The following is a 23,864-nucleotide window of genomic DNA, read 5'->3' on the forward strand; positions in this document are numbered from 1 at the left end:
TGCATGGTTGAAACAATTTTGATGTAATTTACACATACTACAGATTTGCATAGGTGAAGAGTGTACGGACTTGTCTTTCCAACGCTTGACCAAATGTTGGTGGCTTGAGACATCTTGGAATGAGGGGCTGAAATTTCGGATTGAACATTGAAGACAGGCAGCCCCATAAAGCAGGTATGCCATTCATACTTGACAAAAAGCAATGCTATTATTCCTGAAAGAAATATAGCAACTGTATACATTTGTCTACTACTATGATGTCATTTATGGTCATCCTCCTCATCCAATTTGCACTCGACATCTTGTTCTGTTGTGTGCTCCAATGGTTTCTGCTGCTGCTTCTCGTTTTCTTTTCCCCACAGAGTTGCATACAAGCCAAGAATTATCAATATAGCTCCTACCATACTGAAAATATTACCAAAAATCAGTCACCCAAACTCTTCTTTTAAGCTGAAAGTAGTTTCAATCTCAAACCAACAAAATAAATCTACATACTCTCCTGTGTGCAATGCATCCCCAAAGATTAGCAGACCAATTATTGCAGTGATAATATTTCCCAAAGGCATAAATGCTGTCATGAATACTGGTCCTTTTTCTTTCATTACCAATGTTTGAGCATAGTTTGAGATTCCAAACACTATAATTCCCTGAAAATTTGATTGCATTTTTTTATCAATTCCATTTCAGAAAGCTATTGCCATTTGAATTGGAAACTGAAGGACTTACACTATATATAGGAGCAAGAAGGGTAACATCCCATGACAATCGCCACGTTGAAGCTTTGTGATCTAGAATTACTGTCATGATTGCTGAGAGTATGGTTCCCGATAAGCAGGTTAGTGATGTGAGAGTTATTGGCGCCGGATACTTCTTGATTGCTATTGTCTGCACTAAGTCATTACCTTTCCAATTTGAATCCCTTAATCCAATCACATGAATTCATATGTGTGTGTGTGAGAGAGAGAGAGAGAGAGTGTGTGTGTGTGCGAGTTGGTCATTGTTTATTTACATGCTCTCTGTTTCTATCCATTTTTACCTGCAAGATGTAAAAACCTGAGATTGAAAGGGTTCCAACAAGAAGCATTAAACAGCCCTTAATCCAATCACCGCCTTGTCTAATTTTTGGGGAGCTTATCTTGTTTGATAGTGGCTTGAGAGGTGAAATAACAACGGGTCCGTGGTAGAATGTGATGGTTGCAGCACCAGCTAGGGCAATTATAGTGCCCCCAATTTTTGCTTGGGAACCACGCTTGAAGATGTCTACTTTCTCCAACCTGAATATGCGAGCAGATTGAAGGGAACATATAGAACCCTCTTTAGCTAAAATAAAAGCATATGTATAAATATATACATGTATGTATTGGAGTCGTACCTGCAAATAAAGGCCAGGACGAAGGTTGCCGATGGACCTAGGATAGTCAGGGCAGCAGTAAGTGTGACTGATGTGTGTTCTAGTCCTGCGTATACCAGTGTCCTTCCCAACACGGACCTACATATATAGAAATAAAAGATCATGAGAAAATTTTCATTATTAACTGACAATGTTTTGTAGTTTAGTACTCATCAGTCATCACCCTACCCTAGAAGACCCAAGAAAAATATATCTCGCAAGATGGGTCCAGTGATTTTGTTTTTGTTGTTCCTGCAACATATGAGCATGGACACCAAACTAAGGGTTAGTTCTTTCTGTTGCAGATGATGTTTATTTTCAGAATTAGTGAATGAAGAAAGTTAACTTTTCAAAGAGAAATGCCAATAAAGCTGTGGTTAGGGATCCAATGGCATGTCCATACACCACAAGCACATAATGGCTCATGCCTCTTTCTAAGGCTACCTTGGCCACTGCAATGAATCCTGCAATAGAAACACATGAGAATAAGGTGAGAATGTATGGTATCAGTGTCTTAGCCAACATACTTGCTCCTCTCACATTCTCTTCCTGATTTCGCATCTGATCACAGTTATTATAGTCTTCAACAAGAGCCTAGTTATAAGGCTGCTTAATTTAAAAATTTGCATGGTTGAAGCACCTTTGATATTATATAATTTATCCATTAGAGTTTGCTTGGAATGATGTTTTAAAGAGTTAAGTGAGTCGGGTTAAGGAGGGAGGAGTAACTACACATTGCTTGGATTGTAGGATAAATAGTTAAGTGGGGTGAAGGAGGGATGAAGTTCCCCTTAACTCTCCAACTCTATATTTTGTAACCCTTGGGGGTTTATGAGGTGAAAGAAAAGTTTGTTTTTTACTAAATCATTCATAAATTTTTTTCATTAATAAGGGTATTTTTCACATTTCTTAATCTCATTAAATTTATGTTATATCCAATTAAGGTGCGTAAATATAGTCTCCCTCTCATAACTCTCCCACACTTGACTCTCCCTCCCTTAACTCTATTAACTATTCATTTTTCATAACCAGTTGGCTAAGATTTGGGATTAGCTGAAAGTAAACTTTAATGGGACCAGAACTGCCGCATGGATAGTATTACTTTATATAAAGTAGCATTTTATGACTAGGATTACTCAAGATGAGCATGAACGAGGGGATTACTTTAATAAAGTGGCATTTTATGAAGAAAATAAAATCATGAATGATTGGATTACTTTATATAAAGTACATCATTTCACCTTTCAAAAAAAAAAGTAGCATCATTTTGATGAAGAAAAGACGAATTAATATTGATCCACCAAAGCAAGTGAAATTTTCTCTTAGAAAAAGAGACTAGTAGCATTATCGACGGAGGGAGTGTTTGCTGTACATCTCATATGTTTGGTTGGTCCTGAAAGAATTTGATAGTTGGAGGGTAAAGTAAATTCTTTTGGGCATAGTTTGGGGGTCGGTGCGTTTTTTCTTATTATTATCTCATTTTTTATTAATTGTCATATATAATAATTATATATATAGTGTTTTTTTAAGAAGAAAATATAACTTCTTTAACCAACAGAAAAATTACAACGTTCCCGCATGAAGAGGGAATCAATATCCCACGGACATTCCATCAACCATATAGAACTCCCACTAGCATATTTAGTCATTCGCGTAAGAGAAAAAATATTGTTTTTGATTTTCTATTTAAATATATTAGAGTTTTAATTAAATTACTTTTAATTTTTAATTATTTCTTTTTTATTGTGTAACATGGCGCGTATGAGACCTAAATGTTTCAGCTGAATATCATATATGGATAGATAAAAGATTTTATAAAATTAAAAAAAAAAAATATATATATATATATATACAAGTTGAGAAGCCTTTCTACCTTTTCTTTTTCTTTTCTTTTTTTTTTTTGTATGGCGTTAGATTTGCTTTTTTCAAGCCCAAACGGACCTCAAGCAGGCTAACAGGCAGATAGTCAAGCCCTCATTTATGCTCAGGCCTCTACAATGGCCCATTAGGCCCAAGCTGCCCTGAAGGCTCCCTGCTTTTGTATAAGTATAATTGTATCAACAGTCAACACACCACCTATTCGAGCCATCTCCCAAAAACCCATTTGTAGGCCCACCTCCCAGAGAGCCCAATACGCCAACCGCATTTCCTCCTGTTCCAAGCCCACCAAAGCCTGTTCGGTGCCCCCATCTATCAACCACAAGTAGTCAAGCTCCACGACCACAGCACAAGCAGCCTCAATCCAGCCATCCGTTCCTGATCCAATAGTCCAAGAAGCCATGGACTATGCATGCAGGTCGGTGCGGATTGCAAGTTAATTCAGCCCAATGGGCCGAGCTTTAAGCCCAGTGCATTATTTGCATGTGCTTTCAATAGTTACTGATAGAGCGCACAAAGGGCGATGGAGGCACCTGTGATTTTGGTGGTGATGCTATGCTTGTCACGGTATATCCAAGTGAGTAAAAATTAATTACCATTCTTTGTGCATAAATAATCATTAATCTTGGTTTCTAATTTGCCTTCTTGATGATTATTATTCTATATTAATTGCATTTTTGCACGCTCTGATGAATGCCAATTTATGTACTTTTTTTTTCTTTGGATTTACGTGCAATGATTAACCAATACTGAAGACCAACTGTTCAATTTGGAGGCCGGCCTTTTTCTTCCTAAAATTTGTAGCCAAATATCACGACTTTTATTACTTTATTTTATGCACACACTACACTAAGTCTAGTTGATGTTTGCTTACTCATTTTTCAACGTCCAAAGATTATGAGTTCAAGTAAGAGAGACGAGATGAGACTATTTTCTGAAATAAATATACAATACTTTAATATTGGACTATCTGTTGACGATATTATACATATAACCCCTAGTTTTATGTAATGGTGGACAGCAGGATCTGAAAAGGGCATATGCATAATAAAGGCATCAATTATTTTCCTTTAAAATATATAATTAGATCTATTAAAAGTTGATTATACATTTATACTCTACTTTATATTTTTAATTTCACTTTATCTTATCAATTACCTTTAAAACCCATTTTAATTTACTCGTATTGGACGAACAAAAGAGAACATATAACCATATAAGGGTAGGTAGTAGTTCTACAATTAGAGCTTTGATTAGGTAGAAGATTTGATTAGGTAGATCTTTTTTGCTCCTACCTAACACATGTTGAATGTAATATCCATATAGTATAGACAAAAATATGGCCTGGACCTATGTGATTCATTTATGTATTCTGACCCAATCACTGTTCTCTCTAGAAAGTTATATTGCATTATGATTGATCGTACCAAAATAATATCCATCGAGATTTTGACACGTGGCATGAAAAATTAGGATCCCACCAATGCAAAGAAGCATCCTCAGTTATCATCGATCAAGGTAGAACCTAGGACACTTACCGAGGATAAGATATTTGAAGAGTCAATATAAGGCATGGTATCCGAGGAGAGAGCATCTCGGGAAGACCGAGAGGCTTCCTTCGATGTAATATCAAGCATACATCATCGGCAATCCATAGTGACCAAACACCATAAGGAAACTAAAAGTGTAAAAGGGAATCGACTCCAATCAGTAAAAGAATCAAGTTAGGATTCATCTTCCTATAAATTCGACTAAGATTAGGGAGAAGATATTTACTCCTACCAAGACTAGAACTCATCTAATCCATAGAAAAGGGGACCCCTCTACAGATAAATGAGCCCTAACTTTGCATTTCTACACTATTAATTGTTAGAGAAAGCTTCAAACACCAAGCACTCATACTTGATAACTTACCGACTTGAACATTGGAGAGATCCCCAGAGCACACCATCAGGACCCACCTTAGCTTACGTGTTCTCTTGTGTGGGTCATCCTCATTATTATTGAGGATAACTTCGACATCGATCCTACCACCTGATACATCATCAAGATTGAAGACAATTTTGAACGTCATCACGTTCTTTGAGTAAATTTTTGTTATAATGTATTATTTGAGTCTAATGCATATATACCTAAAACACTGAAAGAAATTACACAATGAAGAGTCAAAGTCCGAGTATTTCTAGATTATTATTTTTTGTGATAGAAAAATAGCCAAGAGTATGTTTACCTCGGGATTTACACTTGCATGGTAAACTTAGGAGACAGTGATATGTCCCAATACATGTCCATTTAAGTCGTGGATATAATTTCAATCAAGGAATCGAATCTGTACGTTTGCCTAACCCACACATATCAAGATCGGCTCTGCAAATACTCTGGTTGTCACGGCCCATTTGTAATATCTGGGCCAGACTATTATCAAATAGTGAACTTTCCAGGCCCACCAATTTTGAATTTTAGTCAGATCCACTTCAATATTGTGTATCGTAGGCGCAATACTCCAGTTGGAAACTATGTTGGGCTTCTGGACAGCAGACTTTTGGACTACAGATTTGATCGTGCAGCTTCGAGCACCACTCGTATCCGAACAAAAAACAAAATGAATAGTTGAATTTAAGAAATGAGAATGCAAATGCAATGGAACTCAATCAATGCTACGACTCAAATGTGAATCTTCTAATTAAAAGAATTCTTCTACAGCCGAGGCAATCACGCCATAAAATTAGTCTCATCTTTCGGCTTGTTTATAAAATGAATTGGACTCTAATGGAACTTTTATCGAACAGTTTGCGAGCAAGGTCTGTATACACAATTATACATGTTCTTGTCTTTTTTGATAATTGAAACTGACACAATATAAATTTACCTTTTGAACATTCGATATAAGCCTAAACTCAGTCATACATAGAGATATCACAATCACTTTGATTTATCAACTTTCATGGAATTGGGAACTGAAGCACGTGCTCCAGTGCTACGTACAGTGCATACATATAATGAAACCACGAAGCTTCAATGATTCCAATGTTTTGATTATATTTTTTGTATACATATGACCGACACTCATACTTACTATTCATGGATATATATGATTCTGTGATGACTATAAAGTAATGGAAGTTTGTCATTTAATGTGTGTTCTTTTTTGATAGTCACGGGTGCAACAGGGAAGGAGCACTACATGTTAAATTTGTCCGAATCACAAACCGCGTTTTTCTTGATCCTCTTTCAAAATTGCTACTTTAAACTATATATATACATATATAGCTACAACTCTACACTTAATTCATATGAAACCCTAATCACATCACCTACACCTACATTCATTCCCAACACAACTGGCAATGTAGGAAGAAATATCTATGTGCGGGTAAGCGGTCTCACAGGGATGGTTCATGGTTGGAATATTGCGCAATTGGTTTGACTTTTCTTCAAATTTTGAAAATCGAGCCCTAACACTACAAATTAATATTTATCCATTTTAAATCAAATGTCCAAATGACTTTGTTCTCTTAGTTGTCGTCATTGGGTTTTAGGCCAAAAAAATCATTGATTGTGTAAGATATAAGCATTCGATCTTTGCTTATATGTCATTCAGTTGTGTTATCCCAATCCAATGTGAGATAAAATTTTAATAGATATATCCATTATTGGCTGGCATTCACTCTCATGAGAGGAAAAGAAAAGGAGATAATGATTTATGTACTCTCTCTCTCTATAAGAAGGCAATTGTGCATACTAAGGAACCTCACTGACACTCTCTAAGGGAGCAGTGAACACTACTGATCACAATGGGCAAGTTTGCTCTACCTAGTTTGCTAATCCTCCTCTTGAACTTGGGCTCTGTGCTCATCTCTCTTGCTTGCCCTTACTGCCCACACCCATCTCCTCCTCCAAACTGCCCTCCTCCTCAACACCCACCAAAACCTCCTCATGTCAAGCCACCCTTCCCCCCAAAACCTCCTCATGTCAAGCCACCCTTCCCCCCAAAACACCCCCCTAAACCTCCTCATGTCAAGCCACCATTCCCCCCAAAACCTCCTCATGTCAAGCCACCCTTCCCACCAAAACACCCTCCTAAACCTCCCAAACCTCCCGTTGTAAAACCACCATATGTACCCAAACCTCCTTATACACCTAAGCCACCTATTGTAAAGCCACCATATGTTCCTAAACCCCCTTATGTGCCCAAACCACCCAAGCCTCCTATTGTAAAACCGCCATTTGTGCCCAGACCTCCTTATACACCTAATCCACCTATTGTAAAGCCACCATATGTTCCTAAACCCCCTTATGTGCCCAAACCACCCAAGCCTCCTATTGTAAAACCGCCATTTGTGCCCAGACCTCCTTATACACCTAAGCCACCTATTGTAAAGCCACCATATGTTCCTAAACCCCCTTATGTGCCCAAACCACCCAAGCCTCCTATTGTAAAACCACCATTTGTGCCCAGCCCTCCTTATGTGCCCAAACCACCCAAGCCTCCTATTGTGAAGCCACCATTTGTGCCTGAACCTCCCTATGTGCCCAAACCACCTAACCCTCCAATTGTGAAGCCACCATTTGTGCCTGAACCTCCCTATGTGCCTAAGCCTCCTGTGGTCAACCCCCCGGTACACCCTCCATTCATTCCCCAACCCCCAACTGTGAAACCCCCACCATTTGTGCCCAAACCTCCAGTTGTCACACCACCACCAGGAGAAGTGCCATGTCCTCCTCCTCCTCCTCCAGCTGTGCCTGTGCCTTACCTACCACCACCACCACCACCACCACCAAAACAACCCACATGCCCAATTGACACTCTGAAGCTAGGAGCATGTGTGGATGTGTTGGGGGGTTTGATTCATATTGGTATTGGAAGTAGTGCTAAGGACACTTGTTGTCCAGTGCTTCAAGGGCTTGTGGACTTGGATGCTGCCGTATGTCTTTGCACCACCATTAAGGCTAAGCTTCTAAATCTCAACATCATCATTCCAATTGCTCTTCAAGTCCTCATTGACTGTGGCAAGACTGTACCCGCAGGATTCCAATGTCCTGCTGCCTAATTAAGGTATAGAAATACTTAATTACATGATCATATATGTACATATATGTTTTGATGATGATGTCTGTAACTAGTTCATTTTTTGTTTGATGCAGGACACAAGACAATAAATTGGTACCAAAAGTGCTAAAGGAATCTTGAATAGTACTCTTAAGCATATATGTGTTTTTTTTTTTTGCCTAAATTAGTTCAATGTGTATCAAAATGGGTTTACAATGAGCTGATGAGATCAATAATTAACATGTTTGTTGATGATAATGTGATGAGTTTGTTGTCGTTGTTCTAAAGTTGTCTCTGGAATTTAATCAAAAAGCTTAAGAGTCTGTTTGGTATGTTTCTTTTCACGTTTCTGTTTTCATTTTTCAGAAAAACATAAAATAATGAGGAAAACTTGTTTGATTGCCATCAGAAAATAACTAAAATCACTTGAAAACAGAACGAAAAAATATAGACTTTTAATTGCTAAATTGAGTTTAGGCTCAGGCTATATAATAAGTGTATGATTTATGCATAAATTCCATTCAAATTACTCAAAATCTCCAAATAGATCTTGTGCGTTAATCAACAATGAGCTCCATAATTCATAATCCTCAGCAGCCAAGCTATGATACCCACTCCGCTAGGTGTGTTTGTTTACAATGTTGCATGGGACTGCACCAAGTGATGGTCGTTTATGGGGAGGCTCGTGTTTATAACCAATTTAGCCCATGATAAATTTTATCTACACACCATTAATCTACTATCTCAACATCACTTTTTAAATTGGTGTAGTTTCTATAAATATCTTTGTATACAATGACTGTATCCCTTTTTCATGTATAAAATGGCACGATCATGTCGTTTAATACGCACAAAAACGAACCTTGTGTGCCTTTTTTTTGCACATAGATTTAAACCCAAAATTCACAATTACTCATACTCACTCATGCTATGTAACAATTAACAATCCCATATTGTTCGATTTGATAGATTTCATAAGGCATTTTAAGAGAAATACGAATCAAGGGCTTACCTACTTAAACTAACAGTTTGAGTTTGATGTTGGCCTTTTCTAGGTGGAAAAGTGACATCGAATTTGGAATGAAAACTTGGTAGGGGCAAACGAAGTCCGGATTTGCAGAATCGATAGAGCCGATCGTTGGATTGTAATGAAAACGGTAGAGATGGGAGATTGAATTGTGGGTTAAATGTGTGTATATTTAACACTAATATTTCTAATATTGTATAAAACAATGGTAATTTGGTTTTTCACTACAAATTTGCGTGCAAACTTATAATTTTTTTGGTGTAAACTTATCATGTTCAAAAAGTCGTGTAAGAAATAGTATATTAGTAGTGTGTAGATAAAATTTTTCATTAAACATATGAGCCGAAAATGTTCAATGGGCTAGCAAGATTGATAGTAGATTAGTGGTGTGTAAATAAAATTTCTCATTAAACATATGGGCCGAAAATGTTCAATGGGCCGGCAAGATTCCATTCCCATAACAAAATCCACTGCTCACAGAAACAATTCGGCCCACTAGTTTGGTCAAATGAGTTCAATGGGCCGATCCATATCCCACCACTACTCTTGAAATGAAGAATATTTGCATTTATATGGGCTCAGGCCCACTATGATGTAATTTCCCGTTTCATCAATAAATATATTGCCTTATTAAAAAAGAAGAGGACAAATTGGTCATATACAAAAAAAAACACAATAACATGATGAGCACACAAGACCAGATCCTCAACGGTCACTTTTTTTGTGTCTTCTTCTTGTCCTTCCTAATTATATCCTTCTCGTCCTGGCACAAAACCAAATTACAGTTCTCATAGTTTTGCGATACTAATGGAGAGAGAAAAACTAGAAGTGAAAGAGAAACTCACTTTCATTACTGCTAAAGTGGTTGAGTATTTGGAGCCATTGATGTCAAGAGAGCTTCTCTGCAAGTTCCCAGATAACACTGCTTTCGATTTCGATTACTCCCAGAGTTCTATATGGTCTCCTTTGGTCCCCCGTACGCACAGTCCCATGGACCTGGAATTTGATTTGGTCACACCGAGAAAGCTTACTTACGGGTTTGATCCAGATTTTGACAGAAAGAGCAGAAATAGTGCCAAGAAACGAACTCCCTGCCTGAAGAAGAAAATCAATGTCAATCTCAATCTTGATATTTTGAAGAAGAAGAAGAACAAGAACAAGAAGTTCAATGCTTCTGAGTTTTCTCCAACTCCAGTCAAGAGTTCTTGTGTGCCCTTCCCCACTAAGGTATATCTTTTCATCTGGGTTTTCAATCAATTACATATGTTTATGCTTCAACTGTTAGAATTCTGTTGAACCCATCTGAGAAATCTTTGCAGAGAAACGAAATTTTTTCTTGGAAAGGAAAAAGAAACCGAAAATCTTTAATCATCAATGAAAAGGCTGATATTTTTAGTCTTTTAGAGGGTAGAAACAAAAGGACAGAAGTTTCGAACTTCATATTTGAGATTAAATTGGTAGAGAATATTAGTCTACTTAGAAAATCCATGCTGTGTGTTTTTCAATTTGGATAAAATTACAGCATGGGGTGATACTGGAAACCTTCAATTCGGCTGAAAAATTTAGTACTTGTTTTCAGGGATGGGGAAAGGTGCTGAAAGCAGCCTCTAAACGGTTCAAGAAGAAGAAGAAAGATCCAAGCATCCATGTGAAGCTCTCCAACTACTTGAGAGATTCAAATATTTGATTTCTTACTGAATTTGTAATTTGTTCACATTACCATTGTGGCTTCCCGGTTGTTTTAACAGCAAACTTCCATTTTGATACTTTTTCATACATATTATCTTGTTTGAAAGCACAGCCATTTTGTTCATATTAAATAATCCAGGAAACAGAGACCACAAGATGGCAGAGACTGATTTGCAATTTGTATTTCCTCAAATTCTGATTGGTTATGGCATCTTTGACATGTGATTTGTGAGACTCCATGAATATCGAAATCGAAGCATAAGATTCAGGGGCCTTAACGAGGATTTTATGGGGAGGTGGGTTTACTGGAGGGAGAACGATGAATTGGATTTGGGGAACTGAAGTGGCCAAGGATTGAACAAATTCTAAAATGGCTTTAAGTCACAAAGTATATATGGTACAAAATAGATCTTATCCGCCAAGATAGAGAGAAGTTAAAAACTGGACACGACAGAGTGATTCACAAAGTTCTACTGTAATTGCAGCCTGCAGGTAGCCAATGAAACTATATCGACCAACCGACGGAACAATTTCACAAACAGGACGGGATTACAAAGAAGAATGGCCACTACAAGATTCTCACCAGTGGCCTCATCCTCATCGGCTCTTCCTCTCTCTACACCACATATTCTCAGTCACTGTGACAACTATTCTCTCCAACTAATTCCACCACCAAACCCATCTCTCAAAACCCCTACAATACGTTCTCGCCTTAGCAAGCTCTGCCAAGATTGGCAGCCACGTCTTGCACGCCAACTGTTTGATACAATTACACAGTCAACCACCACTATCTGGAACACCATCATCATCGGCTTCATCTGCAACAATCTGCCAGATGAGGCCCTCATGTTCTATAGTCGGATGAAAAATGCCTCTCCCCTCGTTAAATGTGACTCTTACACTTACTCATCTACCCTCAAGGCCTGCGCTGAGACCCGCAACTCATTGGTAGGAAAAGCCGTGCACTGCCATCTTATTCGTTGTTTATCGAATCCAAGTATGATTGTCTATAATTCTCTACTGAGCATGTACACTACGTGTTTAAGTACAGGTGATGGTGAAGCGGGTCTGTGATTCCTCAAATTATGATTTAGTCCGCAAAGTGTTTGACACAATGCGTAAAAGAAACGTGGTTGCTTGGAACACCATAATTTCGTGGTATGTTACCACAAAGAGAGATGAAAAGGCGGCTAGGCAATTTAGGCTGATGGTGGCGAAGGGAATAATACCAAGTGCTGTAAGTTTTGTCAATGTTTTTCCTGCCCTGTCAGGTATGGGGGATTATAGTAATGCTAATGTGCTATATGGGATGGTTATTAAACTGGGTAATGAATATGTGAACGACTTGTTTGTTGTTAGTTCTGCAATATCCATGTACATAGAGCTTGGTCATATTGACATTGCAAGGCAGATTTTTGAAAATTGTGCGGACAGGAATACTGAGATTTGAAACACTATGATTGGGGGGGATGTCCAGAGCAATTGTCCACTTGAAGGTATTGAACTTTTTTTTCACGCAATGGACTCAGATGCCATTCGTGATGATGTAAGTTTTCTTTCCGCACTAACTGCAATTTCACAGCTGCAATGTCTAGATTTGGCTCAACGGCTGCATGCCTATATAATTAAGAATTTTGTAGAAGTACCAGTAACTGTGCTGAATGCAATTGTTGTCATGTATTCAAGGTGCAATTCTATCCGAGCATCATTTGAAGCTTTTAGTCAGATGCCAGAAAGGGATGTTTCATGGAATACAATGGTTTTTGCTTTTGTGCAGCATGGACTTGATGATGAAGGGTTGATGCTAGGGCATGAAATGCAGAAACAGGGATATAGGGTAGATTCAGTGACAGTGACTGCTCTACTCTCCGCATCATCTAACCTTCGAAGCCATCAAATTGGAAGGCAGACTCATGCTTATCTCCTTAGGCATAGCTTACAATTTGATGGAATGGACAGTTATCTTATAGACATGTATTCCAAATCTGGATTGATTAGAACTGCACAACTACTTTTTGAAAAAAGCAGTGCCACCAGTAGAGATCAAGCAACCCGAATGCTATGATCGCTGGGTACAGCCAAAATGGGATAATCGATAATGCTTTTATAACCTTCAGACAGATGTTTGACCATAATTTCTTTCCCAGTCCTGTGACCTTGGCATCTGTTCTCCCTGCTTGTAACCCTATGGGAAGTATAAAGTTTGGTAAGCAACTTCATGGTTTTTCAATTCGCCATAGCTTGGACCAAAATGTCTTTGTGGCAACTGCTCTAATTGACATGTACGCCAAATCAGGTGCCGTCAGCTATGCTGAAAATGTCTTTGTTATACCATGGAGAAGAACTCGGTCACATACACCTCTATGATATTGGGATATGGTCAAAATGGGATGGGCAAGAGAGCCCTCTCACTGTTTTACTCAATGCAGACATCAGGCGTCATACCTGATTCCATTACCTTTATCATTGTCTTGTCAGCTTGTGGCTATGCTGGTTTGGTTGATGAAGGTCTTCAGATATTCAATGCTATGGGGAGAGAGTATAAAATTCGACCATCAACTGAGCACTATTGTTGTGTTGTAGACATGTTAGGGAGGTTTGGAAGGGTGGTTGGCGCTTACAAGTTTGTTGAACAACTAGGTGAAGAGGCTTCCACAATGGAAATTTGGGGATCACTTCTTGGGGCTTGCAGGCTTTATGGATATTTTGAACTGGCAGAAGATGTTGCCAATAAGTTTCTTGAAATTGATGCAGGGAATGGCAAAGCAGGCTATCACGTCTTGCAATCAAATATTTATGCAGAGAAAGGAAATTGGGAAAGGGCTCACAGAATAAGGAAGGAAATGAGGGAAAGGGGTTTGAGAAAGGAGGTTGGATGTAGCTGGATAGAGATTGCAGGACATTTGAATCGTTTTGTGTCTAAGGATCAAGAGCATCCTCAGTCCGATGATGTATATGAAATATTGGAAGGATTGGCTGTGGAGATGACAGATCATGTCCATGGGGCATTTCTAAATTGCAATCCTGATGAGAACCCTAGTTTGGATGAATACTGATGGAAAGGCAAGTATCGCAACTACCTTGTTGCATCAACGGATTAACATCTAACAGGGAGGCCTACATCAATTTTTTTTCCAACTGGAGACTACAAGTTACAGTCAAATGTTTGATTATGTGTTTGTCAAGGAATTTCTTCCTGATTTATGAGCAGTTCAGCTTCTTCTAATCTTCTTTGAAGAACTTTTCCAAAGGATTCCTTGAGGTTCATTGACGTGCTCCATGGTCGCATCAGCAATGATGAACAGGGCCAAAATAGGTTCGTTAAGCGACTTGAATAGACTCAAAAAGGTCTCATCACTATCAAGGTCAGTCATGCATTAACCTTATGAGAAGTTGTTCTACTTCTAGAGACTAAATCTTTAGTGAAATTAATTGATTTATCACCTAACAGTATACATTCAGCACACGCATTTTAGCATTTCCTCTCATAGGCCACATGTATATGTTTAATTTTTGTTTCATTTTGTTCTTTGAAAGTTTTTTTTTATTGTTCATATAAGAATATTGTGCCTTTTTCTTAAACATTCACTAATATATTCATATATTTGTTGTTTTCTTTTCTGTGATTTCTGTTTTGAATTTGGAGGATCTAGCTGCCTCTGAAGCATATGAAGGATTGCCCTTAACTTTCTTTAACGTTCTGGCCGGTTTCCTTGTAACTGCATTCTTTTGATTCCCAGAAGGCAAATCATTTTGCTTTTCATAGTTGGAAACTGCTGCTCAAACTTGCTCAAGTGTCTTATCATTCAGGAACCAAAAGAAGCTAAGGAAATTGTTAATTACTTTGACAATGTCAAGAAAAAGCCTTATGCTGGTATTATATTACAATTACATTGTTATAAGCCGAAGTATAAGCTCCTTCACACTCCTAATCCTTGAAATTTAATCTTCAACACTGGAAAGTGGAATAAAAATGACGTCTCTCTGATACTTGTTTAGAGATTTTAGCTGTTGTTATATTTAAGTGCTTGATAGCTGAATAGCATTGGTTAATGATCCTACCTTTTAAGAATATATAGTAAGCTCCTTACAGGATTACAAAAATATCTTGCAACTCTACCGTTAGGTCACAAGTTTAATTCCTGCAAATGTGTCTTCACATATTATGTAGGGATAATGTTTGTGCATACATCTTGTATATCCCTAATTTTATCCACTAGGAGAGCCTTATGCACGGTGTTGTTTAGCTGTCATCTGTAAATTAGTATATTAGCACAAAACTAATCTGTGAAGTGTCTTCAGAGTAGAAATAGCAAAAAGTCGTTGACTCATAGCCCCTCGGGCCTCCCTCTGGTGTTCTTTTATTGCCCATCTTTCTCCTTTCTTTTTTTTTGGGCTTTACTTTTGTCAAATATGTGGCTGGAATTAGTCCGTCAGACAAAAAAAAAGTGTATTTAGACTAGAAATAGCAAAAAGTCATTGATCCACTGCCCCTCCCCTTGTTGGAAGGCATGTTATATAATATGTACCATTTTGCTACTGCAGGTCATTGAGAAGAGAGAGTGCAAAGTTTTTGCCCAATATGAAGAAAGCAGAACTGATTTTCATCCCTGCACCTGGAATTGGCCACCTAGCGCCGTCTGTGGAGGTAGGAAAGCTCATCGTCAGCCGTGATGACCGGCTTTCCATAACATTCCTTATTATACAGCCATGGAGTTCTGACTCCAAAGTTGCCACTTACATTGAATCACTTGCTTCCTCCACCTTATCCCACCGTCTCCAATTCATCAAAGTGCCTCGTCCTGAGCCAAAACCCTCAGAAAAGCCCTCGCACTTAGGTCAGTTGATCGACCTCCAGATACCCCAAGTCAAAGAACAAGTGACCAAGCTTTTCCAGACCCAAAATCGTCCTCAACTTGCTGGCTTCGTTATTGATATGTTATGTACATCAATGATAGACGTGGCCAATGAGTTTTATCTTCCCACCTATCTTTACTTCACCTCAAGCGCGTCTTACTTAGGACTCGAGTTTCATCTCCAAACTCTTCATGATGAGCAAAACGTGGACATTACAGAGTTTGATGGCTCAGATGCAGAGTTACAGCTGCCAGTTATGTTGAACCCAGTTCCAGCTAATGTCTTGCCAACTTCTTTTCTTAGCAAGGATTGGCTTCCAACTTCCTTGTCTTATGCAAGAAGCTGCAGAGAAGCCAAAGGTATCATCATAAACACATTCATGGAGCTCGAACCACTTGCAGTGAACTCTCTTCTAACCCCTCCGGTGTACCCGGTTGGACCAATTTTGAGTCTCAAGACTGATGTTACTGAAAGCACAGGTGAGGCTGACAAAAACTCTGATATTATGAAATGGCTTGATGACCAACCTCCATCATCTGTGGTGTTCCTGTGCTTTGGGTCCTTTGGATGCTTTGGTCCAGACCAGGTGAAAGAAATTGCATCTGCACTGGAGTTAAGTGGGCATCGATTCATTTGGTCTTTACGCCAAGCCCCATCAAAGGATGCAGCCTCTTCACGTCCTACTGAGTACACTAATGTTGCAGAAGCCTTACCAGAAGGATTTTTAGATCGAACGGCTGGGATCGGTAAGATCATTGGATGGGCACCACAAGTTGCAATACTATCTCACCCTGCAATCGGAGGGTTCGTGTCGCATTGTGGATGGAATTCAATTCTGGAGAGCATATGGTTTGGTGTTCCAATTGCTGCATGGCCAATGTATGCAGAGCAACAATTCAGTGCCTTTGAAATAGTGGTGGAGTTGGGATTGGCAGTGGAGATTAAAATGGATTATAGGAGGTCTGTCTTTGACAAACCTGAGGGTATTGTGAGCCTCAAGGAGATTGAAAGAGGAATTACAAGCCTTATGGAGCCTGATAGTGAGATAAGGAGAAAAATGAAGAAGATGAGTGAATCCAGCAGATTGGCTTTGATGGAAGGTGGGTCTTCACACTCTACTCTGGACAATCTGATATCTTTATTAGTTAGTGGTGGTAATTTGTCATAGAAATATGACCATCACTGTTGATGGTTCCATTTTAAGGTTTCCTTCCTTTACTATTAAGACTTTTAATGCAGCATTTCCCTTAACGTTTTCGGTTCAAAACCCATTAATATTAACTAAGATTAGATAGATCATCGATTACATCTCGTACCAATAACAGAGTTCCTCCTAAATGATTCTTAAGATCGGACGGCTAAGTAATTGGATGGGCTTCACAGTATTAATCTTGGCTCACACAGCAATCAGATAGTCGTAGTGCGGGTGGGAAGTCTCAATTCCATACTGGAGAGTCTATGACAAATGTATTCAATGCTGCTTTTAACTGAGATGGTGGATTGGAGAAGAATGGATGCATTGATTGATGATTAGGATAGGGGGCGCAGTCAAAGGAAGAAATTAAAAGTCGTCGGAGAAAAAGAGTAGAGCGTAGAAGAGAGGCAAGCCTTTTTTTCACGTGATATGACTCGTTGAAAATGGAGCAAAAGATTGTAGAAAATTGGGTTGAGCTACCTAACAAACAAAAAAAAGAAAGAAAAGAGGACATCTCCATGTGAGGAGGGGAGGGGTTAATTATATTGATGAACCTTAATTGCATCCCAGTTTTTATTGAGTACATCTCATTCTAAATAAACTCCAACTCAAATTAAAATGATTATGTGTTCACCCAATTTTCTCTCTTTTTTAGGTTTTGTTACCTGCACCCTGTCTGCACCCTGTCCACTGTGGTGGCAGTCATTTCTTTGCCCTCCCAACCTTCTCACCTTCAGTGAATATGGGACCAAGGCAGGCGAGTGCAGCCTTGACTCGAGCCGTGATGGCATGAGGGTCTGAACCTGGGCGAGAACTGTAGACCAGAAGCACCAACTGTAGACCAGAAGCATGTTGTGAAAAAACCCACATCCAAAGTGATCACAAATGAAAAATCATAAAGCTTCTCCTCTTTCCTGTAGTTTCTTCCAATGATAGACAAAGTATCAACTTCAAGAAGTGCTTGACATCCATACCCAAGAGTCGAGCACAAGCCCTCACCACATCGGAGCTATAATGAGATGCATGTTGGCTTTGCTTTCTGTCTGTTTAGCTTACCAATTCCTTTCATTCCCTCTCTACTTGAAGATCATCAAATCCGTTGAAGATTCCGACCATGACTTCGTCGAAAACTCTTCCATCAATTTGAGGAGGATGTTGTAGGAGAGAATGAGCAGGGAAAGGAAGGAGAAAGAGAGAATGATGAGGGAAATGATAGGATAAAGGGGTGTTTATAAATCTGTGTTTTTTGAGTGTTAATAGGGTGTACTTAACAAAATGAGGGGTGCAACTAAGCTTCATATTATATTTTACATCATCATCGAAAGATAATATATAAGATTTGTTATAAATTAATCATTAAAAGAAATTTTATTACAAAATCATCATCTAATATTTTAAAATAATAAGATAGAATAATCATTCGGACAGATTTTAAACAGTTTCGGTCAAATTTTCTGCTACGTAGTGGGTTTTGAAGTCACACAGATATGAAAGAAGAAAACTCACATAGTCGGACAGCCTAGCAAGTAGCAACTAAAACACCTGAGGACCCGAGGAGATTTTGCTGAGCAGGTCATCTGAAACCGATTCTTCTCTAGAAGAAGCTTACATCAAGACATGTCTGATTCAGTGTGGAGATTTCAAGTTATGAATTTTTGTTCTGAAATTTTAGGGATTTTAGGGTCTTCGATTTGGGGATAAGCGGGAAAAGAATCGGATCCTATTTTCAGATGACCCAAGGCACATATATTATCCAAGAAAAAGCTTTGATGACTGAAGATGGAGATTCACACGCGGGACAGAGGCAGAGGAAGAAGATGAAGTAGAAGAGGACAAAGGAGGAAACAGAGAACCAGCTGGAGGATGAAGAAGAATAAATGCCACGTTAGCAACTGAAGGACAAATTTTTAAAAAAAAATATTTATTATTGCCAAATAAGCATATTCTTGACTAATAATTGTTGATTACATTCCACATCAGTGGAAAGCTGACCCAGATTGTTCAAAATCTGTCCGAAAGATTATTTTATCTCATTTTAAAATATTAAATTATGATTTTATAACAAAATTTCTTTGGATTACTAATTCATAACAAACTCATCTTTTGGCTCACACGGCAATCAGAGCGTTGGATTGCGGGTGGAAAGTCTCAATTCCATACTGGAGAGTCTATGACCGATGTATTCAATGCTGCTTTTGACTGAGATGATGGATTAGAGAAGAATGGGATGCATTGATTGATTGATGAGGATAGGGAGCGCAGTCAAAGGAAGAAAGTAAAAGTCGTCGGAGAAAAGAGTAGAGCGTAGAAGAGAGGCAATCCTTTTCTTCAAGTGATATGACTCGTCGAAAATGGAACAAAAGATTGTAGAAAATTGGGTTGAGCTACCCAACAAACAAAAAGAAGAAAAGAGGACATCTCCATGTGAGGGGGGGACAATAATATTATTGACAAACAAGTATTGGGTCTATTTTGGGCTTATTCATCAAATTATTGCCCAAAATCAAAACAATCGGCTTTTGTCTCGGGCCGACTCATTCAGGATAACTCCATCATGGCCCATGAATTCTTCCATTCTATGGTTGACGAAGGAAGTCACCCAAGAAAAAAAAAATGACATCTCCATGTGGACAAGTTATTTTTTATTTGGACCTGACTCGGTTTTAAATCGAATAAGATTTTTATTTTTAGACCATAATTTCGAACATATAAGTAGAATGTTATCTGAGCAGCTAGAGTTTTTCCCATGGTGGGATCCTGTAATTGAGTGAAATGAAGAAGCGCTAGCCATCTAAATGGCCTTGGGGTTTACTTGTTTTAACAAATAGGAGCACATCGATTAAAGGCATCACTTCCTTGGATCTCACCTACAAACCCCACTTTAGAGATTCAAAGATGTACGACTCCAATAAGTTTGAGTCGTTGTTTTGGTCTCCGACATGGCTGACAATACAGTGACCTTCAGATATTTATTTTGCCCTTAATTTTATGGCCTTCATACATAGTCAAAGGAGGAGGCTATTACAGTACATGCATATCCAAAAGTGTGTTATCATCAATCCTTTTGAGACGACTAATGCAAATATTGTTCATATATACTACGTTACAGCCACCATAAAAGTAAGATCGATCCCAAGGGTTTATGATATGATATGCCCATGTGATCTAGCATAAATGACAGAGAGTTCGCTGGAATCCCAATATCATAACTCAAGCATTATAAAAGTAACTCTTCCACTCATGATCAACACTCTTGAATTATCATTGTCCGGATAAGATTACTGACTTCAACGATTAATTATCACTAAGTCGTCAAGTGCTACCCTCTCTTTAATGCCAATTTAATCCTACAGGTCTGAGGTTCACCAACGTCACAATAACCTAAACCCTAGTTACTATCGTGTAGGTTGCTCAAAATCTATTTGCCTGTTTGGTGGGGCAAACAATATATGCAAGTCAACGGTAGCGTTGACAAAATACAAACTTCAAAAAGCACTACACATTCATAAAATAAACATTCATAAACTTACATAAACATGTGGCATGCCTATATGGCTTCTTTAATAAAATTTGTTTGTTTTTTTTAATCTAGGTAGCATGTCTATCTGGCTTGCCATTTAGATTATGTAAGTTTATGGATGGAAAAATTATGGACATATATCATTTGGTTTTATTTTCTATTTTTTATTTTATTAAATTATAACTAATTTGAAATTTCTATACACAAAATAATTTTAATAATAAATATAAAATAATTTTCACAATTTATGAACTATCATAGTCGAAAAATTTTATCAAATATCTCACAGCTTTTGATATAGCATTGAAAATTATAATAACCTGCTATACAAAACAGAACTTAACCGCTATAACAGTAAGATTCCAAGGTTTTATGACATGACATGATTGTTGAGATACCACATATTGCTTGTCAAATGAGGCGGCTAGTAGAGAACATGCATATTCAAAGTGTAGTACATAGTAACATCAATCTTGCCGAGATAACTAATACAATATTGTTTGTCGATAAAGAAAAAGTGCCATGCCTTATTAGTATCACAGGTGGCATTAAGAAGAAAGAACTCGTAGGAGAAAGAAAGAAAATAACTAAATCCCAAGGAAGAGAGAATGACAAACAATCTGTGGTATCTCAACAATCATGTAATTTCACAGGTATGACAGGGAGTTCGTTGAAATATCAACGACCATACCTCTGATTCATCCCGTGATAATTGAGAAATTTAGTATTGTGTGACGTTTGTGCTTGCAAATCTCGAGGTCCGCTATTTTTTTTATTTACCAAGATATCCCAGATAAATTCAAGATTAATCCTCCGAGATACGGTAGAGCGTCAAAGGTGAGGATCTCTCAAAAAAAATTTTCTATATCCATAAAGACTCGAACTCAAAATCTTATTTAAGTTATCAGAGCCCCTTATCACTCGGCCAACCTTCGTTGGTCGAGGTCCGCTATTTACATAACAGTCTAAATCGTAACAGCTGACGCGTAAGTCGGGTGGAATTTTACGTGGACATTGTTAACACTACATGTTACAGTCACCATAAAACTATAAAAGTAAGCTCCCAAGGTAAAATTTAATGATATGACTCATCAAAAAGTACAGGGAAGAGATAAAACGCATAGCACAATTTATGGACCATAATTAATTGATTGACAAAACTTATAATAAAAATCCAAAATAAACAAAGTCTAAGTCTATGTCTAGGTCTAGGTCAAGCCCACTTGGCTAGAAGAGACATTAGACCAGCCCCAAGAAGAAGCGACACGTTTGCACCCAACTGAAGTCTTCCACTGTTTTGCATCTTTGGACTCATGAAATCAGCTGCTAGAAGATCAACAAGTGCCATGTAAATCAAGATCCCAGCAGAGGCAGAGTTGAATATGCCTTCAACAATCAGTGCATTTGGACTATCTTCATTGTACTTGCTTGATATTCCAATGCCAATTAGAATCCCAACAGGTGTTGTTAGGGAGAAGAAGAGTGCCATAATTGCAACTGACTTAGCCTTGAATTTTGCCTATCAAATAACAAAAAGAAAAAGATGAGAGTTCATCTTGACTTTGTTACTTACCATTTATTAATCACAATCCTTCCACATCTAGACTAAATATTTTTCGATTAAAAAAAGGCAGTGGAGTCCCAAATCCCAATAGAAACAACAAGTCCAGCATAAATTAAATAAAAAAAAAATCTGACAGTGATTGGAATTTGTAACCAAGAAAAAAACAATTACCTGTGTAATGCATCCACCAAGTCCCATGCCTTCAAAGAACTGATGAAAGGATAGTGCGGCAACAAGAGGCCTAATTGTGCTTGGATTCTCTGAAGCTCCCAGTGATATTCCAATAATTACAGAGTGCACAACAATTCCCAACTCCAAAACCTTCATGTCAAACCCATAGTTATATCAATCAAACTATCAAAGTAAGAACCTAGAATCATAAATATCCCATCACTGGCAGATATTAATACATAAAGGGGAAAAAGACCACGATTAATGTTAGAAAATTCAGCCAAAACACTTTGGGTCAACGGGAATTTGTTCTCCTGAATCTCCGAAATCAATCAATCAGTTGGTTAGATGTGAGACTATCTAACTCTTGACAATTAATTTAATATGTTTCAATGTTTGGAATAAGAGGAAAAATTAACTTTTTTTTGCTATTCAAATTAATTATACGATCAAACAATCAATTCAAGACTCAATTACCTGTGCAATTACTCGGTGTCGAAGAAGAACATCAGAAGATCCAGAGTCTACAGAACCATGAGAATGACCATGAGTTGCATGAGTATGAAGATGAACATGACCTTCATGGCCAGTAACCTTCTCCTCATCACCATCACCATTATTCACAGCTTGAGAGTTGTTGAAGTGAGATTTTTTGAAATAAATGGTGGCGAATGCATCAATCATCAGAGTCCCCATCGCAGACACCATCGCAACAAACCCTGTGAAGGGAAAATTCTGCCATGGATTCTCACTCAAACGGGGATTCGTCAAGCTCTCGAAAGCATCGGGAAGAACATGAATAAACCCAGTAGCCAATATCACCCCAGCCGCGAATGCTTTGATTACAAAGAAGATATCTCTGTCGGGATGTAAAGCAGGGATTGTTTTCCCCAACATTGGAAGACAAACCCCAATCGTACCCGCAACGAGAATCGCAAAAAAGGCAGCGATCTTGTACTTTTTTGCCTCTGATTTGTTGTTCACTTCATCTTCAGAATCACACGTGCAATTGCATTCTCCAACAACCATGGAAGGTAATACGAGGAACAGGAGACAAAACAGAGCCAAAAGTCTCTGCTTCTCCATGACCAGAGAAAGTGAAAAAAAAAAAAAATTGAAAGACAGGATTAGAAGAATATATGGCAAGGCAGTGAAGGAAGGGCTGAGTGGTGTCTATATTTATAACTTTTTTTTACATAGAAAGATGATCCCATGGACCCATCTTTACATCGATGATAGTCATGTTTGTGTTTCGGAGAAAAAAATGGAAAACCCAATCCGAAGTACATAGACTAAAAATCAATCTAAATTACTCAAAGGAGCAATTAAGGAAGGATTTGGCACTCTATTTTTGCTAATTATGAGTGAATAATGAGCTCATTAAGTATATACCGTGAGCATATCTTTTAATAAAGTAAAAAAAGAAAAAAAAAAGAAAGGAATCAAATGGACATGGGAGTAAACTTTTTAAAATCCGCATGAGTGATAGCTAAGTAAGTTGTGAATGAAGTAATTGGAGAGTG

The 23,864-nt window shown here is 38.1% G+C and overlaps 5 protein-coding genes and 1 pseudogene across 8 annotated transcripts; 4 read left to right on the top strand and 2 right to left on the bottom strand.

Moving 5' to 3' along the window:
* Window positions 1-120: 120 nt before the first annotated feature.
* LOC119997943 (WAT1-related protein At5g07050-like) lies at window positions 121-2,270 on the bottom strand. Of its 4 annotated transcripts, none has more exons than XM_038845178.1 (8): window positions 1,918-2,259; window positions 1,737-1,854; window positions 1,580-1,642; window positions 1,373-1,489; window positions 1,037-1,274; window positions 727-885; window positions 496-647; window positions 121-405 (listed from the first exon to the last, which is right to left on the bottom strand). In XM_038845178.1, the coding sequence occupies exons 1-8, from the start codon at window positions 1,949-1,951 to the stop codon at window positions 261-263; spliced, it is 1,026 nt and encodes a 341-aa protein (XP_038701106.1). In that variant the 5' UTR covers window positions 1,952-2,259; the 3' UTR covers window positions 121-260. The 4 variants fall into 4 exon arrangements, with proteins under 4 accessions (XP_038701106.1, XP_038701108.1, XP_038701105.1 ...); XM_038845180.1 differs by having other exon boundaries at window positions 1,931-2,249; XM_038845177.1 differs by having other exon boundaries at window positions 1,737-2,257.
* A 4,739-nt stretch (window positions 2,271-7,009) lies between these two features.
* LOC119997175 (36.4 kDa proline-rich protein-like) lies at window positions 7,010-8,650 on the top strand. Its single transcript, XM_038844023.1, has 2 exons — window positions 7,010-8,324; window positions 8,414-8,650. Exon 1 carries the CDS (start codon window positions 7,063-7,065, stop codon window positions 8,317-8,319), a length of 1,257 nt encoding a protein of 418 aa, XP_038699951.1. The 5' UTR covers window positions 7,010-7,062; the 3' UTR covers window positions 8,320-8,324; window positions 8,414-8,650.
* A 1,405-nt stretch (window positions 8,651-10,055) lies between these two features.
* Window positions 10,056-11,125, top strand: LOC119997188. Its single transcript, XM_038844043.1, has 2 exons — window positions 10,056-10,572; window positions 10,925-11,125. The coding sequence occupies exons 1-2, from the start codon at window positions 10,153-10,155 to the stop codon at window positions 11,030-11,032; spliced, it is 528 nt and encodes a 175-aa protein (XP_038699971.1). The 5' UTR covers window positions 10,056-10,152; the 3' UTR covers window positions 11,033-11,125.
* A 136-nt stretch (window positions 11,126-11,261) lies between these two features.
* LOC119997186 lies at window positions 11,262-14,121 on the top strand (annotated as a pseudogene).
* Window positions 14,122-14,270: 149 nt separating this feature from the next.
* Window positions 14,271-17,148, top strand: LOC119997187 (anthocyanidin 3-O-glucosyltransferase 2-like). The gene is made up of 2 exons (XM_038844042.1): window positions 14,271-14,399; window positions 15,580-17,148. Exons 1-2 carry the CDS (start codon window positions 14,314-14,316, stop codon window positions 17,057-17,059), a joined length of 1,566 nt encoding a protein of 521 aa, XP_038699970.1. The 5' UTR covers window positions 14,271-14,313; the 3' UTR covers window positions 17,060-17,148.
* Window positions 17,149-21,654: 4,506 nt separating this feature from the next.
* LOC119997333 (zinc transporter 8-like) lies at window positions 21,655-23,499 on the bottom strand. Its single transcript, XM_038844273.1, has 3 exons — window positions 22,819-23,499; window positions 22,342-22,491; window positions 21,655-22,125 (listed from the first exon to the last, which is right to left on the bottom strand). Exons 1-3 carry the CDS (start codon window positions 23,425-23,427, stop codon window positions 21,820-21,822), a joined length of 1,065 nt encoding a protein of 354 aa, XP_038700201.1. The 5' UTR covers window positions 23,428-23,499; the 3' UTR covers window positions 21,655-21,819.
* Window positions 23,500-23,864: the final 365 nt, after the last annotated feature.

This window comes from Tripterygium wilfordii, chromosome 4, assembly GCF_013401445.1.
Source record: "Tripterygium wilfordii isolate XIE 37 chromosome 4, ASM1340144v1, whole genome shotgun sequence".
In the NCBI taxonomy this organism is placed as follows: domain Eukaryota; kingdom Viridiplantae; phylum Streptophyta; class Magnoliopsida; order Celastrales; family Celastraceae; genus Tripterygium; species Tripterygium wilfordii.

Bases quoted from the DNA above. Each gene is read 5' to 3' on its own strand.
- LOC119997943 (XM_038845177.1), bottom strand. From the start codon at position 1,951: ATGCGAAATCAGGAAGAGAATGTGAGAGGAGCAAGTATGTTGGCTAAG. The intron at 1,643-1,736 runs GTTAACTTTCTT...CATATGTTGCAG, and splicing joins TTGGCATTTCTCTTTGAAAA to GAACAACAAAAACAAAATCA. The intron at 886-1,036 runs GTAAAAATGGAT...GACTTAGTGCAG, and splicing joins CAGGTTTTTACATCTTGCAG to ACAATAGCAATCAAGAAGTA.
- LOC119997175 (XM_038844023.1), top strand. From the start codon at position 7,063: ATGGGCAAGTTTGCTCTACCTAGTTTGCTAATCCTCCTCTTGAACTTG.
- LOC119997188 (XM_038844043.1), top strand. From the start codon at position 10,153: ATGGAGAGAGAAAAACTAGAAGTGAAAGAGAAACTCACTTTCATTACT. The intron at 10,573-10,924 runs GTATATCTTTTC...ACTTGTTTTCAG, and splicing joins GTGTGCCCTTCCCCACTAAG to GGATGGGGAAAGGTGCTGAA.
- LOC119997187 (XM_038844042.1), top strand. From the start codon at position 14,314: ATGGTCGCATCAGCAATGATGAACAGGGCCAAAATAGGTTCGTTAAGC. The intron at 14,400-15,579 runs GTCAGTCATGCA...TTGCTACTGCAG, and splicing joins AAGGTCTCATCACTATCAAG to GTCATTGAGAAGAGAGAGTG.
- LOC119997333 (XM_038844273.1), bottom strand. From the start codon at position 23,427: ATGGAGAAGCAGAGACTTTTGGCTCTGTTTTGTCTCCTGTTCCTCGTA. The intron at 22,492-22,818 runs GTAATTGAGTCT...TTTGACATGAAG, and splicing joins GACACCGAGTAATTGCACAG to GTTTTGGAGTTGGGAATTGT. The intron at 22,126-22,341 runs GTAATTGTTTTT...GTTATTTGATAG, and splicing joins TTGGTGGATGCATTACACAG to GCAAAATTCAAGGCTAAGTC.